Raw genomic sequence first — 18,289 nt, forward strand, 5'->3', positions numbered from 1 at the left:
TTCTTTCCAACCATTTTCTCTGCTATGTTTCTGGATCAATAAACATTGAAATTGTTTATCTACAAATGTCTTACATTTAACCCAACAGCTATAAATGCTTGATGAACCTTAATGCAAAACTTTCTGGGCCTTAATTAATAAGTTCCCTACTTTTCTTCTGAGAGAAGGAACTTGGGAACCCGATAACAATAGAACTAGGCCAAGTACTTTAGTGGAAGTAATCAGTAGAACCGTCTAGAAAAGTTACTGAAAGTGCTAAAGATATGAAGAACTGGCAATAACAAGCATCCTTCAGAATAAATCTCCTCCATGACACTGTTCATTTTACATATGTACGGTGTAAAACATGCTAATATCTTGTTTCGCTATCTGTACTTTGGTATTTACATGTTTTATCAGGTTTGATGCATTTTGTACAAAAAGGCAGACTTGAGCTAATCCAGCAAAAACCTGCGCTTTTAATTTGAATAACATTCAGGAAAGATCCTTATGCCACATTGTAATACCAGTACTAAGACCAACTGGTTTCTTTGCGCAACAGTCTTATTACAGTACATTATATTGTAATACTATGGCAAATTAACCCTGTCAAAATGAAAACTTGACTGATTTTAAAATGATATATTTCCATTTAGGTATTTTCAATAATACTTATGTAGCCTCTGGCTACTGAAGTTATTTTCCCTAAGCAGTGTAAGCCCTGATAGGAACAGGCAATGCTTAGCATGGGAGCCTCATCCTGCCCACGTTACAAAGTTGCCACGTACAGGTGCAGGCATACTGGCAGTTGGAGTCACATGTAAAAGGGGGGTGAGTTGACTATAGTGTGATGCCTGTCATGTCAGCTAGGCCTGCCCAGAAACTGGGGTAGAGGGATTAACCCCTCCCCAGGTAGAAAAGGGTGGGGGCCCATCCCTGGTGGTGTTGTCTTGCTCAGTGCTAGCTCCCTCTGGGACAAGAGGGCGTTGTTCCAGCCTTGCCCCATAGGGGGTGAGGGAAGCTTAGACTAGCCCAGGGGCCTTCAGCTCCTGAGAGGCCTAGTCATGCCCTGTGTAGGGAGGGAAGATGCCCCTGTGCCAGGAGGCAAGAGAAGAGTTCTGTTCTGTTCCGGTTTCCTGGCTGCAATAAACCCTGTTGCATGAATATGTTATCCAGAGTTATTTGTCCTGCTGCTATGTAGGTTCCTGTAGGGATAAACGCCTGCTTCTGGCAGGAGTCTTGCAGGATGCAGGCGCTGCACCCTGATGAGATAAGAGAAGAGGTTCCTAATCTCCCTTCCATCGCAGAGCACTCAGCCTTCTGTGAGCCAACAGGTGAGCACCATCACACAGTAATGCCCAAGTACCAACAGATCTCCCTTAGGGGGGGGGGGAGGGGAGAGGGGGTTTGGGGTGTACACTAATAATCAAATGGTACTTTGGTAATAATACATTATGCAGTCAGTACAGAACGTCACATTTATGATTAGGGAACAATGTCAGCAATACTTTTTATGCGTGCATGTTTTTTTTCAGGTAGCATTCTATAATATGCACAGGATATGTTACTAAATCAGCGCTTAGATCAAATATACAAAATAACACTCTGTGATAAGTGCAGGTGAAATAGTATAAAAAAATGATATAATAATCAAGATAATACTTCGCTGCTCAAACCCTTGGAGGATTGGATTCCCTCAATCCCACACGTACAGCAGTCCAGGAAAAATTATGAGCGCAGGTGTATGTAAAATAAAAAACATACAAAATATAGTGTAATATGTTAACACAGTGAACATGGGGTGAGTCTTGAATTCTGTGCAGTGCGTACTCACAAATTTCCAACCAATAATAGGCGTGTCCCAATAAAATTGGTAGTGTGCTCTCTTTCGGTCTCTGTCTCAACCTATGATGCACTTCTGGAGTCGGGTCACCTTCCTTAGGTAAGTAGACAAATACAACATAGTGTATACTGATACAAAATGTTTATCACTCACGCAAAAGTGAAAATACACTCACATGGTTAAAAAGGTATTAGTGCCTTAAGAGCAATCAAATGAAGCTGCGACTGATCAGGATCTCTGGGCGTTCTCTCTGCCCTCTGCACCGTCCTCACCGCTCCTCCCCATCATCCTGATGAAACCGGCAAGCCCGGTGAAACGCGTAGAGTGACGAGAGGCACGTCAGACGTGACGTAATCTGCAACCCTGCCCGAGACCAGACCGGAACACTCTGCGATAGTACGGGACGGGAAGGAGCGGTGAGGACTGTGCAGAGGGCAGAGAGAACGCCCAGAGATCCTGATCAGTCGCAGCATCATTTGATTGTTCTTAAGGCACTAATACCTTTTTAACCATGTGAGTGTATTTTCACTTTTGCGTGAGTGATAAACATTTTGTATCAGTATACACTACTGTATGTTGTATTTGTCTACTTACCTAAGGAAGGTGATCCGACTCCAGAAGTGCATCATAGGTTGAGACAGAGACCGAAAGAGAGCACACTACCAATTTTATTGGGACACGCCTTTTATTGGTAGGATATTTGTGAGTACGCACTGCACAGAATTCAAGACTCACCCCATGTTCACTGTGTTAACATATTACACTATATTTTGTATGTTTTTTATTTTACATACACCTGCGCTCCCCATTTTTCCTGGACTGCAGCATCAGCTTTGCTGATATTCATTGCCAACGTCATTATGCAATCACAGCCCTACTGTTAAGCTTTGCATCAAGAATAGGTATAATTTGCACTCTAAAGACTACGCATAGTTGCAACCGTGTAACATCAGTACATACAGTAGGAGCCAAATTACTTACCATGATAGTATGATTTGGGAATTTGGCATGCACTGTTTTCACAAATTCCACGAAGTGTTCTGAGTATCCATTGGCTACATCCAAACAAATGTATTTGATGAGAGGGATTGCTTCTAGAATGTCGCTGAGCTTTTCCAGGTCTGCCTGCCCACTCCCTGAACTCGCTGCTACATTCTGAAGAATACATAGAAACAGGTGAAGATTCTGATGATGAGGAACTATTGAGATACTTGACATCATTGTATCTGTTTCCATACGTAAATGTTGAATTACATAACACGATCAGGGTTGTTTCAATGCTAAATAGCTCTCGTAACAAAAAAGGGGGGTTGAAGCCCGCTCAGCCTCTATGTAGATGGAGTGGTGGGTGCACTAGGGAAAGGGAATCTATAGTTGCAAAAAAAAACCTCCAAGTCCTCCCCTTGAAGAAAAGGGAGTGGGCGAGGAGAAAAGAAGGGTCCCTAATAACATGCACTCTTCAGCCACATTAAGTAAATGTCAATGATAGCCAATCCGAAGTCAAGTATACATACACATACAGTATGGAGAAAGTCCCTAACACACAGATGTGAATTGGATAGCTTAAAAAATACTAATTTAATAGGTCCTCGGACCAATGTAAAATAAAAGGGACACTTAGGCCTGCTGTTCAGGGTGGCTGCTATATGGCGTGCGCACTTGTCCGTTGCTATTTCAGGTTGTTCGGTGGGAGTGTTCAAACTGAAAACTCCACCGGCGGCAAAGTGCTGTGTTGACACTGCTACATTTTGCCGCTACAACCAAAAATTATATTTGGGGCTGCAGTCGCGTCATGTGAGCTGGTTCAGCAAACCTGCTCCGTGACACGTTCGCCCCGTCCCCCGCCACGCCCCCAAACACCGCGACCTGACTCCTGCAGCCTGTACACAGATCGCTGGGCTGCAGGAGCACGCGGGGGAGGCATGCACAGACGCTCGCGTCCGTAGCAGCCGACCTGAACTCGGCCTTACACAGAAAACAAAGCCTACCAGTAACTCCGTGTATAAATGAAATGTCCTAAAGTAACAAGAACTCCCTCTGACACTGTGTACCCAAAAGTACAGTAAATGGAGGTTGGTTAAAATATACCCCAATCCAGTGTATATAGCTACTGCAATAGTTAACAAGGAGAGCGTACTCCCAGTAACAAAGCTGCAGGTATATACATTACAATAGTGGATGGGAAAGGGAATGAGGAGCCACAAATTGCCTGTCCACAATCGCTCCGTGGATAGGAATAAACGGGCGCTATTTGCCCTTGGTAAACAGTAGTGTATGCACAAGATGGGTGCTAAGAAAACAGATCACTAAATACCCAACGCTACTAAAGCAACGAAGGGTAATATCTAATTACCTAATAATCCCTATTGTCTATGGCCACGGGGAAAGGACAGGCAGGTTGGTGATTACAGTGGGTACACCCTAAAGTAGAATTTGACTGATTGGAGTAGTGTGTGGTATCTATACTCAACTGCAGCTAATTCCTAAAAAATCAGGTGTGTAGTGCACCTAATTTTAGTGGAGATAACAATAGCAGAGATCTCCCTTCCCCTACCTACATCAAAACTACAATTAATAGTGAATGATATAAAATAGTGTGTGGCTTCACTCAGTATATCCACACATAAGAGGATAATGTCCAATACCACACAATGTTACTAGTGACACGGCAGCCAGCATAAGCAGGGTGGCTTCGTCAAGCACAACATAGCAGAATATTTGAACTGCAAGTATACTTAGCTACTGTGGTAATGGTGTCCCGGTCTGCACTGAGAGCGCTGACTGCGATAGCGTCGTCACGCCCACGTACCCGATGTACGTTTTGCCGGGGCGGCTTTGTCAAGGGCGTATTGACAAAGCCGCTGATAGTAAGGACAGTTAAAATGTGGAATTCATTACCCATTGAGACTGTGATGGCAGATTGCATTTGTTTATTATTATCCGTAACTCATTCGACTCAATGTAATGTCATGTAATTACTGTTACCCACTGTACACACAGCAGAATGTCATCGCTTAATAAATAGATGATAATAGTAATATAATAGATGATTGATAATAATATCTTTAGAAAGAGATGGTATACAGGAATACACCAAATAAGTTAAACATAGGATGTTGATCTAGGGAGAAATCTGATTGGCATTACTGGAGTGAGGAGGGGTTATTTTACCATATGAGACATAATTGGCAAATGTTTCATTGGGGTTTTATGTTTGCTTCCTTTCAATCAAAATAAACACAAATATAAGATTAGCTCTTACCCAACTAAATGTAACATAGATTGAACTCGATAGACTTACTGTGCTTCATTTTTCAACCTCAACTACTATTTAAACTGTGTGTTATACATGCACAAACTGGGGGGCATGAGACTGTCTGCGGGGGGGCGCGGGGTTTAGAGTGGCCCCGCGAGCTTCCCGAAGCCACTTAAATGAAGTGCCGGGGAAGGCCTCTGTAAACCTCACTTACCTTGGCTCCGGCGGCTTCTTAGACGCGTCGCCATGGCAACACGGCATCAAGTGACGCTGCGAGGTCATGTGATGTCACGTTGCCATGGCGACGTGATGTCATGCCGCTGACGCCGGAGCCGAGGTAAGAGAGGGGGGGGAGGGGGAATGCGGAGAGATGAGAACTGCCGGCAGGGAGGCGCAGGGAAAAAGTTTGTGCTCCCCTGTATGGGATACACTCCTCAGTATAATGATTAGTGGCCACGTACTGGACATTTGTTACACAGCCCAATTGGTTTTAACAGGAAAGGATGTACAGTATTTTCTGATTTTATGTTGTATAACTGCAACAATAAAACATGCAAATATGTTATATTTGCGTATGGATGGATATATATAGATATATTATTGTTACCTCAAGACAGTCAGGATACGTAGTTGCAAAAAGTTTCCAGTCTTCCAGTGAATAATGCTTGTGAACTGCAGTGAACAATGTGTTCTAAAAGACAAAAATAAAGCAATGAACATTAGTTGTTCAGTTTAGAGAAACGTCTTAGAGGGTTTATCAACAAAGCTGCTGCACTACAGCTGAGCAGTAAACACAATGAAGTGAGCAGGATTACTATGCACAGTAGAGCTACTGTACCAAGAATTTATGAGTAAAACCCCCAGCCTGCAAGATGGGCCAAGAATGTAACAATCACAATGGCACTGGTGCTGACTGCTGACAATAATCTGACATTTGTATTTCAAGGCTGAGTAGTCTGTACTATAAGAGGTGTGGCGAATGTACTGTATACAACCACTCACTTTTAGGGGCTGATTCAATAAACTCCCATTGACTTAAGAGTACTGAGCCACACAACTTAATACATATGATATATTTTACAGTTCCACCGACAGACACAAGTGAACGTCAGATTTATTTATAAAAAATGATCTTCCTTTCTGTTCTAAACTTAACACTATTTTATGGATCTGAGCTTTATTAAGCAATAATTAGGTAAAGTATCCTAGTTCCATGAAAGCAGACCATTTTAAAAAAATGCATTATTTGCCCTTTTCATCCTCATTTCATGCTTCAATGTGAAATACTACAGTAGTTATCACTCTCTCAAACTGGCATTTTCTAATAACTTCTTATTGAAATTTCATAATTGTTGCATTTCCAGTTTTTCCTGAGTTACAGTAGATGTAAGCTCTTACATAGCCCTAAATATAAACAGCAAGTACTGTATATTCCTTGACATGTAATTTTGTTGCATTATTCACAGTCTATGCTTTGGGACAAAGCTATAAAATATGTCTCATGATAATATCATGAATTTTGGTCAATCTGGTGTTTCAGGGGGTAATGAGCTACAGTTTGAAGTAAAAAAAAAAACAATATATATATTGGGTTTATGACAGGTCCAGGCTTGTCATGGGCGGGTGGTGGGTTTCAAACAGAACTTAACTGGTGGGTTATCCTGTATGGCCCACTTAAAAGGGCCAGATGGGTTGTATATTGCTGATAGTCTCGAGATAAGGGAAGTTGTCTGCTATAGGTGTAAATAAAATATGGCCCCTTTGACAACTTTCTAAACATGAGCCTTTTAGAGATAGCTTCAAAGGCATTCTCTGGAGGGTCCTGCACGACAGGGGGTGGGCTAATGTGGTTTCCATGGGAATGAAAGAATATTTAAGTCTGGGCAATTTATTAGATTTTTAGGTTTCAACATAGGTGTGTTTGGACCAAACACGTGTTATCTCATGTTCCTGAACCAGTGACCTCTCTGGGCAAAATCTATGGCATTTGGTAATGTATAGGGTTTTCTGTCTATGTTTACTCTTTTTATTTTGAGAAACTGTTCTGCATTTATTGTAACTATATGTTCTTGTAATCTTTTTTTCTGTAACCTAAAACAAAATATATATATACAGTATATAATATTTAATAAGTAATGCTTTGGGCTCTGAATGAATTGTTGCACGTTCTGGAGAGAGTATTTACATTTTCGGACACATTTTGCTACAACAGATTTTTGTGGGTTAAAGTGCACAGTTTTTTCTATTATAAATAGGGACCTGAGACCCTAGCAAGTATTAATTTTCTTTTATTTGCATAACTATTTCGGGTGGTGGCGGCGTATCGATATGATTGCAATTGAGTAAGGGGCTAATATTAACTCATTGGAGGTACCTTTGCGAAGGAGAAAGGTGAGTTGGCTAGAGTAGCCGTGTATATTAACTCTGATCTAAGTCACGTGGTCACTTGTGTGCTGTTCGTGACAGGTGGTATATTAGGACGGATTTAGGGGACATGTTAACTAATTTGAGGGACCTTTGTGAAGAGTAGGGCAGCTTGCAAGCTGTGTATTAATCCTTGTCCTGTAGAGGAGATATCCATTTGAGGGAGCTTGGCGGAGGTGAAAAGTGGGACCGCTTGCGAGTAGAGTATGGGGTGCGTATGTGACAATATGTACTATTATATAATAACAAATATTATAGCATAATATATAGTATATTCCTAAACAACTTCACCATGGGAGAGAAGATGTTATATGAGTGATTGTGAAATAACAGCAAAGATTTCCAGAAATTCAGCATAATCACTTTTTCCTTCTGCATTATCATTGCTTTACATATTCAGCAAGAAACATTTCCTAGTTATCTTTTGCAAATGTGGATCAAGATGGGATTTACACTCACCTTGCTCAGTGCTCTTGCCATTTCGAAAGTGCCCACGGTGTCCATATTTGCTGCAATTATCGGGATCCCAGTGTAGGTTTGTTTGGAGTTGCGGAATGTGAATGTGCGTAAGAGATCTACCTGCATATACAGACAGAAAGAGTGTAAATGGGTATCCTTTGCCACAGAAGCACAGAATTACAGTATTTCTCAAGACAAGAACCGAACCTAGGAAATATTGTTTGTATGCTCCATTGTGGTGGCTTGTGATCATTAATATTTTAAAGCAAGACCAGTCTACATCGATGACTTGGAGACCTACCTTCATTTCGCAGTCTTCTCATTTCTTGCTCTCTCCATCTCTTCCCCCATGATTTTAAACTCAATAAAATTCATGACATTTTGATATACCACCAAAGTTGAGTTGGGACATTACTTGTAATTACTTACAAATAAGTTCATAGTTTAAGACAAATACATGGATGTTCTTGTTTTTAGAATGAAATGTAGTTATGGCTACTATTTGATCATTCATTCTGTACACTTGCCTGTAATGCATTACTATTTTGTGGTGACAGTAAACATAAACTCACCTCACTCCTAATATTGGTGCTTCACTTTACAAACTATAATTGTGTGTTTATTCAATAGGCCTTCTTCACAAGTCATCAGTACGCCTAATGTATTTAATTCTCAAATACTTTTCTGTTATATTGTTCACCGACTAGTGCCCATTAAATGAAATAAACAATCAATCTTAAATGTTAGTTTTGTGCTAGCAACAGCAAACTGCTGATTCTCACCGAGAAGTGAACTAGTGTCTTTTCCGTCAGGTAACAAATATTTGTAATTAAGCTCCCGGTCATTCGTCAAAGCCAGCAGAAAAAGTGAATCCCAAAAATGTTGTGGAGGCAAAGGCTTCTTCTCTTGAAGATGGATCACATTCATAAAGATTGATTAAAAAGAAAAAATGAAAAGCGTACGCCCCATGATCCAAATAACAAATCTGTGTTCTGCAATCCATAAAAAGACAATGCTCACTTAATAAGACAATAGTGATAACCTCACAATGATTTTGCCAAAGCAACAGGTATCAGTCTCACATAAGATGATAATACTGTAATTGCAGGGCTGCCAGTGTCTCTTATTTTCCTTCAGAGAATTAAGATACTAAATAGCAGACTCTACCAAGAGGTACAATGGCCTCAGCTGTTAATAGTCCAATCACAGAACAAATAGGTACGGTGGAACAGTTGGTATAATAATCCCAATTTCAATAAATCTCCATGACTCACTTTGTTTAAATAATGCAGTAGCTCACCATAAGGTTAGCTTCAACCTGAGGCTGCTGCCGGTTTTTCTTTTATTCCCCTGTAATATGTGCATCAATACAGTCCACACAATGATAAGTAATTAGCTATGTTGCCAGTCGTTCCGTTCTCCTGTGATCAATCGGCTAAGATTCGGCTCAGGGGTTCATTAAATGGCTGTCAGTGCAATGTACTGTAGGGAAGATCATGTGACCAGGCCGTCACTAAATAGAATAGGTGCACTGCTAGAGAGAGGGCAGGGCTCAAAAAGGGGTGTGCCAGAGCCTGTTTCAGAAGAGGAAGGGGGTGTGACTTTGTAAATGGTTGCTATAGAAACAAAAATGCTTGGTACATTATAATACATTAAAAATGGAAGTCATAGCCTTTTAAAAAAAAATCTAAAAGTATTTTCTCATAGTACAGAACTGATTTATTAAAAAAAAAAAAAAAAAAACTCATGTAGGATATTGCTTGGTCTGCAGCTGTAACACTGAGTCTTTAAGATCTTCGCTGCTAAAATAGTAGGCTTTTACCAGAGGATAAAATCCCCTTCGCTCACAATAATTCTTGCAGAGTCACAGGAAAAGTGGACGACTGATGTAAAAAAAAAGTCCCAAAGTTCTCTGAGTCTCCATGCTTATGCTGCACTTACTGTGAAGCGTTACTGTGGCGTCTCCTAGCCAATGCGTGATGACATCACCTCGTTGGTTCAACAGAAAAAAAGTCACGTGTCTCGACACGTTTTGTCACCTGTAACTTAATCAGGGTGATGTGACTTAGGACCCCATATGAGTGTCTTATATAGGATACACATCATTGAGCATTCATAAAATCAGAACCCCAATCAATACAGAAATATAGAGGAATGAATAATGTTGCTCCTACTATAACCCATATCAATATATGTTATAGAGAGTTATATACAATTATAAAAAGAGATTAAAGGCAATATGTTTGAAACTGTCAATTAGAAGCAAGAGGTTCCAATGGTTACATAATTGACATCGAAAAAGATAACTTAATGGGGATTTTACGGAATTCCTTCCCAATTATGGGCAAATTGAATAGATGTAGTGTATTTAACTAACATATATAAAACACGCAATGATGTCGCTCTTTTATAAATATATAATGCTTGTATGTTACCAAAATTAATAATTGAAACCCCCATTAAGAGTCACAATACAAAAATACACACTAATGATTGTAAAAGACACAGAGAAACAATGTAACAAAGAATTACAAAAGAAAAGAGACATTTGCCATTATACAATGGTACTTGTATCAATATTGTACTTCATATGTTCCCTATGAGAAAATTCCTGTGCAGCTGATAAAGAAGAAGATTTGCCTTATGACTCAATGCCTGCATTCTAGGCACTACATGTGAGTTCAATACTACAGTAGTATATATGCAGAAATTATAGAAATGTAAAAAACATATTACACTATATATTTTCCTTTTTTTGCCTTCTCTAACAATTTGAGCTTTTTTTCTACCAGCACAAAATAAGCTACCACTAATTACTTTCTCATCAGTGTGGGGTTGGTTACACTGACTATGCAAAGCTGAAGCAATGAGGATGGGTTTTACCATACTTAGTTAAGTTATGGTGAGTAAAAAAAGTGACAAAAACCCTCCATAGCAAAGCATATAGCAAATGGAAATATAACTGTATGCTCATTTGCATGTCTTAGGCAGGTCTGCAACCCAGCCTTTCACCATTATCACCCAGCACACAGCACTTCCACTGCAGCAAGGGATTCTGGGAAATGACACAGTGTGCCTGGGGGTTGGGGAGCCCTGGGTTAGAGCGCACCGGCCAATGAGAGCCGTGGGGGGCGGGACACACTTGGGGGGGCGAAACACACCGGCCAATGAGAGCCGTGGGAGGGCGGGAGGACCGACGGACCAATCAAATGGTCTACAGAGACTCACAACCAAGATTTTCAGAATTATATATATATACACCCAGTTGTGTGAAAAAGAAAGTACACCCTCTTTAAATTCTATGGTTTTACATATCAGGACATAAAAACAATCCTCTGTTCCTTAGCAGGTCTAAAAATTAGGTAAATACAACCTCAGATGTGTGAGGATCCGCTATCCTGGCGGCTGGAGACCATCTCCTCACCTGAAAACACCTGCCGCCACGGACACCCAGGATGCGCAGTCTCACGGCCACGTTACGCGCGCGCGGATCTTGTGCGGCCTATCTGCCCGCCCGTGGGCTCCACCTCCGCCCCCCACCCCGCGAGTGCGCTCATCCAGCCGCCACTCTGACTCGCGTCCCGTTCTCCGCCCCCATCCCGGTGACGGTCAGGACCGCCGTGGGAGTGACTTGTGCTCCGGTCTCGGCCCCAACCTCAGTGATGCGCGCGAGTCGGAGAGTGCTCGTCCCGGCTCCGTTCCTGATCAGGCTGCATCATAGGGCACACCTGTGTGCACCAGCAGCCTGTAGGATTCTGTTTCCTGGTTCCGCCCTGGCTCTCCATTGCAGGATCTCCCTTTATATACCTTCTTGCTCCAGACACACATTGCTGAGCATAGTCTTGTGTGACGCCGTGCCTTGCTGCATTCAGTTCCTGTATCTCCTGACTTGCCTTGTCTGTTGATCCTGCCGCTGCCTGACCCTGCTACGTACCTTGGACTCCGCACCTCTCTACTCCTGATCCGGATATCATCCTACCTTCCACCAGTCTCCAATCCTGAACCTGGCTACGTACCCAGACGATCAGCTACTCTCCAATCCTGTTCCGGCAAGTACCGTCTACTACTCTCACATCTATAATCCTTACCTGCCTTGCACGACCAATCTACATTCTGGGAGCGCCCGCGTGGCTGTGGGTTGGCGTTACTCAATTAAATTTGTATTTGTACTGCTTTTAACCTTCCCCTGTTACTATGTACTTATATTTTTAATGGGGGATTGGCATTGTGTATATTATATCATTATGTACGTGTGGGGTTTGGAGCAACATGGGACAGTCATCAGTGGTGACCTCACCCTGTGTTTATTTGCACTTCAGCAGAGGGATTATGTATATTTTTTCATAACCGCGGGGTATATGTATTTACAGGGGGCCATGGCAGATACGGCAGCGTTGTCCCTGAGGGACCTTGGGCCGCTCGCTGAGGTGTTTAGTGGCACTTCACAGCCGAGGTGTTTAGTGGCTGAGTGACGGCGCATTGACCAGTCAGCCATCGGGAGGCGTGTCCTGGGGGCGGGGACTCACTGCGAACTGTTGTACCACTAGAGAGACGTGAGTTAAGGGCGGCCCGCTAATGGGCATGCGCTGACTGGATGGGGGGGCGTTTCCGCTCTTCGGTGCAGGGACTGTAGCGGCGCCTCGCGTGACATCACGCGCATGCGTAGTGGAGGGGTGTGTCTCTTTTTTCAATTATCTCCAATTATGAGAGGTATATATAAGCGGTCTAGGTTGCCCCAGACCCTATACTCCTTGATAAAGGGCCTAAGGGTCCGAAACGCATAGGAGGTTTTTGTCCCCCTCCTGGGGTGATGTTTTTATTTGTTTTGTTCTGAATAAATAGGATTTTATATTTTCACACCACCTGGCTCCCTGGCAGTGCGCTGTTTCTTCTGTTCTTTACTCTGGATTTCTAACCTTACGGCTGGCACGCCACAGCGGACTACCAGAGACTGCAGGAGTGGGTAAGATCATCTTTATTATTGACTGAATATGGAGGAGTACCAGTAACTGGATCATTTGAGGTATGCGATCTCTATTATTGTTGATGGCGCATATTGGTGACTCACAGGTCATTTGAAATTACACCCACTCTGCTATAAGGTAATGTAGATTGGAAAAAACGAATCGCTGAGTCCCAAAAAAACACCATCAGCTCACCAACTGCTGGAACTAAAACCGTTTATTAAGACTACATAAAAAAGGAAAATAGGACAAACAAAAAACTAATACATGCAACCTCCCTCCCACTCTGCTATAGTCTATTTGGAGTCCTTCAAGCAATTATTGAGTGACAAGGTTCCCAGAGGTTTGAGCACTCATCCCCCCCCTTACCTATTCTGTAACTCACTTACCTGCTGCCAGCCGGGAATTTGCAACGCGTCGCCATGGCAACCTGGCGTCAAACTATGCGATGGGGTCACGTGACGTCAAATGACCCGCGACGTCATTTGACGCCGAGCCATTGGGAGAGGGGGGGCGCAAATGCTGCAGCTCCCGGCAAGGGGGCCGAGCTCAAGAAGTTTGCGCGACGCTGTGTTATGCTATACTGATAGTGATTGGGTAGTTAGATATGTTTTCTTAATATATTTGAAGCTCCAAATGCATGTACTTTCCTTCCAGTATACATGTTACAATTTTGAAGCATTAAACATCATGCATTACTTGCAACATATGTATTTAGGATTCATTATGCGCTAACTCTTTAAGATGAAAAAATGTATCATTTAGTATTTACATTGGTGCATTTAAATTTAAGATTGACTTTAGTTTAAAGCACAGATGGAATAATATGTGGTATTTATATTAGACCATATATGTTTATAATTCTGCGTCTTTTAATTGAGTTTCAGTATATGTGATGTGTTCATTTATTTTCATTCAATTAATGTGTCAGCACAATTATGCCACATTCTGCTGTGTCTAATGGGGTTTTTAAAAATATATATATTATTTAGCACATATAAAGGTGCTCATTTCCTGCTAGTCCCATACTCCTTGAGAAAGCGCAAACTTGCGTGAAACTCGTGGGAGGACTACTCTGTCATTTTTTACCACACACCTATGCTTTAAATAACGCCTTTGCTATTTTGCTATACCTGGGTACCCCTTTTTTTCAATTGTACTGCCTGGATATTGTTTGAGGGCCCTGAATAGCTTCAACATTGCCATTAAGGCTGCGGCCCCGCTGGCGTTGACCGCGCTCATGCTTGAGAGCGGTGACATCACCAGCTCTCCAAGCATGAGCGCCGGGTGTCCTCGCTATTTCGGAAGCGCGCGGGGGGGGGGGGAGGTATTGCGGACAAATTGAACGCGCTCGAAAGTTAATTTTTTTGATTATCCAAGCGCCAAGCGTGGATGAGCATGTGCCCACGCACGAGCGCGCACGCACAACGTGAGCGTGGATGTGACGATCCACATTGACTAAGGTAAGCGCGCTAAGCGCGCTCAGCACCAGCGGGGACTCAGCAGGGACTCAGCCTAAAGCAGCAGTCCAAGGTGACGTTTAAAAAAAATTTCCCCCCTCGCCCCACCTTTAATATGTGTATCAATACAATCCACACAATGATAAGTAATTGTCTAAGTCAGGGGTGCGCAAACATTTGTTCCTGAGACCCCCTGCCTCTTGTCCCCCGCTGCTCGCGCCCCCCCCCCCCCCTTCGCTCAGTGCGGAGTCAAATGACACGCAGGGTCATGTGATGTCACATATGACACTGCATTGCATTGCATTGCAACACACGTGTGACATCAAGCCATGGAGAAGCTTCCAGACGCTGGATGAAGCAAGGTAAGTTGAAGTTCCAGGGGCCTCACGTGATCCCACGGCATTTCATTTTAATGCCTTGGAGAAGAGCGTGGGGCCACTACAACTGCCCGTGCACCCCCTACCGGCGGCGGCAGAAGAGGAGGACTGAAGACTATGGGAACAGAGCAGCACAGGAGGAAGGCAGCTGCCGGTGGGAGAAGAAGACCTAGAACCATGTCAGCGGAGGGAAGAAATTGAGACAGTGGGCAGCAGGAAAAGACGTTATCGGAGCAGAACAGCGCAGGAGAACGCGCTGTAACACCGGGCTCAGATTAGATGTCTTCTCCTGCTGTCACCCGCTGTCTCAACTTCTTCCCTATGCTGACATGGTCCTAAATCCTCTTCTCCGGCCGGCAGCTGTCTTCCTCCTGTGCTGCTCTGCTCCGTGGTCTTCAGTCCTCCCCTTCTGACGCTGCCGGTAAGCCTGGTAAGTGAGAAGGTGGCAACAAAGAAAAAGTTAGAAGCGCAGTCAGTATAGGGTTGAGGTCAAACTCTATATCTTTATTAATATATCTTGTCCCAGGGAATAACCGCTAGGACAACAACAACATAAGAATTAATACATATAATAATATTAAAAAACTGTGTAGATGAAGCTGTGTGTGCAATTGCACTTGATGGGTCTCCAAGGGGTTAAAACCAGGAGTAGCCTGATGGTAACTCAGTCCTGCAATCTGTGCACTGCCCGGGCAGGTTTAGGTAAAAGAGGGGGTACCCCAGGTTTGAGACAATGCTCAAAATGCTCACCCTTGATCCACTTTGGTCCGTTGGTGTCCCGTAATGCTCTTTGATCCTAAAATCCGCTCCGTAGCAAACTGTTCAGATGCGCTCGTTGCGCACGATAGCAAACAGCCCTCCGGGTGTCCGGGTCTGATGTCACTTCCGGCTGTGACGCACAGACCCTTCCCGGTAGTCTCTGGGCTTCGTCTGTCAGGTCTCCTCCTCCTTCTGGTTGCCGATCACCAGGCAAACAGGTTACGATCAGCTGGAGCCCAGCGTGTGATGTTAGCAGCAACTCCACTGCACTGAAATGAAGCAACACCCTATTGCTCCTCCTCCTACGCGTTTCACCAAAGGGCTTCGTCAGGGATATCAATGCACCAGTACCATGTTAATTTATAGCCAAGTTGATTGCAATGGCTCAATTAGTGTGATAAAGAACATGCATAATGGTTCATTAAAACCATTATCTTGATGGACTGGTGCTATTGATACAAATGACTGGTTCATGTCACGAAAAAAGAAAAAAACACTACTTATACAAAAAACATAATATCAAAAAAAAGAAAAAGAAAATAATTGCAATATATATTAAAAAGTTTAAAAAACTAAAAATTGGTTAATAAAATATGAATTAAACATGTATTCTTTTATCGGTGTTTGTCATTATTTAAACAAATTAATTCATCAATATGTATAATGATAATTTAACAAGATAATTGAAACACCTTATATCCCCCAAAAATATAGGTGTAATTAAATAACTCACTAACTTTATTATATATAAAAAAAAAAAAAAAATCAATACATAAAATAGATAATATATTAAACACTCATAAATAAAATGTAGAACATTTGAAATCAGCTAAACATAGAGATAATTTAAATCTTAATCGATAAATGGTTTATGAGACAGATAAAAGTTACTGAAAAGCTAAAAGATCCAATTCTTCATTCAGACCTACTGGACTCATTGTTTGTAATTTAAAAATCCAGTAGGTCTCTTGTTTTCTAAGTTTTAAAAGCCTGTCACCCCTCATGGTTGTATGGCCAATGTGTTCAATACCGACAATGGATAATCCTTCTATATCTTTATTGTGGGATGTTAAAAAATGACGTGAAACCCCATGTCCAAGGAAGCCTTTTAAAATGTTTCTCCTATGTTCAGTAAAGCGTTCCTTTAAACTTCTCTTCGTGCGGCCTATATAATAAAGGCCACAGGGACAACTGAGCAGATAAACAACATGACCACCTATGTGCACACACTCACTGCACACACACTGCTCATTGCTCACACTGCCACACTGCACACACACTGCTCATTGCTCACACTGACACACTGCACACACACTGCACACTGCACACACACTGCACACTGCACACACACTGCTCATTGCTCACACTGCACACACTGACACACTGCACACACACTGCACACACACTGCACACACACTGCACACTGCACACACTGACACTGCACACACACTGCTCATTGCTCACACTGCACACACTGACACACTGCACACACACTGCACACACACTGCACACTACACACACACTGCTCATTGCTCACACTGCACACACACTGCACACTGCACACACACTGCTCATTGCTCACACTGCACACACACTGCACACTGCACACACACTGCTCATTGCTCACACTGCACACACTGACACTGCACACACACTGCACACACACACTGCTCATTGGACACACTGCACACACACTGCACACTGCACACACACTGCTCATTGCTCACACTGCACACACTGACACACTGCACACACACTGCACACACTGCCCACACACTGTACACTGCACACACACTCCTCATTGCTCACACTGCACACACTGACACACTGCACACACACTGCACACACACTGCACACTGCACACAATTATATAGAAATAAACAGACAACTGCACTTTAACAGATGTATTTTGCCTGTACAACGTCTTGTGACTTTTGTTTCACAAAGTTAAGGGGGTGGGAAGTCATTGTGCTGTGGGGGTTGGGGGGTGGCGGGGCCCTGCGCTGCGGCTACGGCGGGCCCTGTACTGCGGCGGGGGGGGTTAGCGGTCTGTGTGTGTGAGTGCGAGTGCCTGTCTGTGTGTGTGTGTGTGAGTGCGTGAGTGCCTGCATGTGTGTGCGCGCGTGTGTGTATGAGTGCATGAGTGCGTGAGTGCCTGTGTGTGTGTATGTGTGTATGTATGAGTGCTCCAGCCCGAGTCCGTGGAGGGAGTGGGGGGAGAGTAGCAGTTCCCTCCTGCAGTCCGGGGAGGGGGGGCGAGAGTAGCAGCTCCCTCCTGCAGTCCGGGGAGGGGGGGGGGAGAGTAGCGGGTCCCTCCTGCAGCCCGTGTAGGGGGGGGGGGGAGAGTAGCAGCTCCCTCCTGCAGTCCGTGGAGGGAGGGGGGGGAGAGTAGCGGGTCCCTCCGCTCAAGCCACGCCCCCCCTCCCTGTCAAACCTCCCACCTCCCGCTCCGGCTCTTACACTTACTTACACACACACACTCAGACACTTACACACACTCACAGACACTTACACACACGCGAGGGCCCTGTGCTGCGGCGGGGGGGGGGGGGGGTTAGCGGTCTTCCGGAGACTGCTTACCTGTCTCCAAAGCTCTCTCAAGTGACTCTACACAGACGGGGGGTGGGGTCGGAGCAGAGGAAAGGCCGCGACCAGCATCACCACCCGCTCCCCCCCCTCCTCCCGCGCAGGCAGCGGGAGCGCCAGGGACAGCGGTGAGGAGAAGAAACCCCCCGCTACCACCTCCATGCAGGCAGCGGGATCTGAGG

The 18,289-nt window shown here is 43.8% G+C and overlaps 1 protein-coding gene across 2 annotated transcripts in view; it reads right to left on the reverse strand.

The window, feature by feature from the left end:
* Window positions 1-18,289, reverse strand: part of GMPR (guanosine monophosphate reductase) — a 78,194-nt gene that overhangs the window by 53,860 nt on the left and 6,045 nt on the right. For both annotated transcript variants that reach the window (XM_075585655.1, XM_075585656.1), the window contains exons 2-4: window positions 7,962-8,081; window positions 5,686-5,769; window positions 2,804-2,977 (exon numbers count right to left, since the gene is read on the reverse strand). In XM_075585655.1, coding sequence (XP_075441770.1) covers window positions 2,804-2,977; window positions 5,686-5,769; window positions 7,962-8,081 — 378 coding nt within the window. The remainder of the gene's footprint in view (window positions 1-2,803; window positions 2,978-5,685; window positions 5,770-7,961; window positions 8,082-18,289) is intronic.

Source organism: Ascaphus truei, chromosome 2 (genome assembly GCF_040206685.1).
Source record: "Ascaphus truei isolate aAscTru1 chromosome 2, aAscTru1.hap1, whole genome shotgun sequence".
Taxonomy (NCBI): domain Eukaryota; kingdom Metazoa; phylum Chordata; class Amphibia; order Anura; family Ascaphidae; genus Ascaphus; species Ascaphus truei.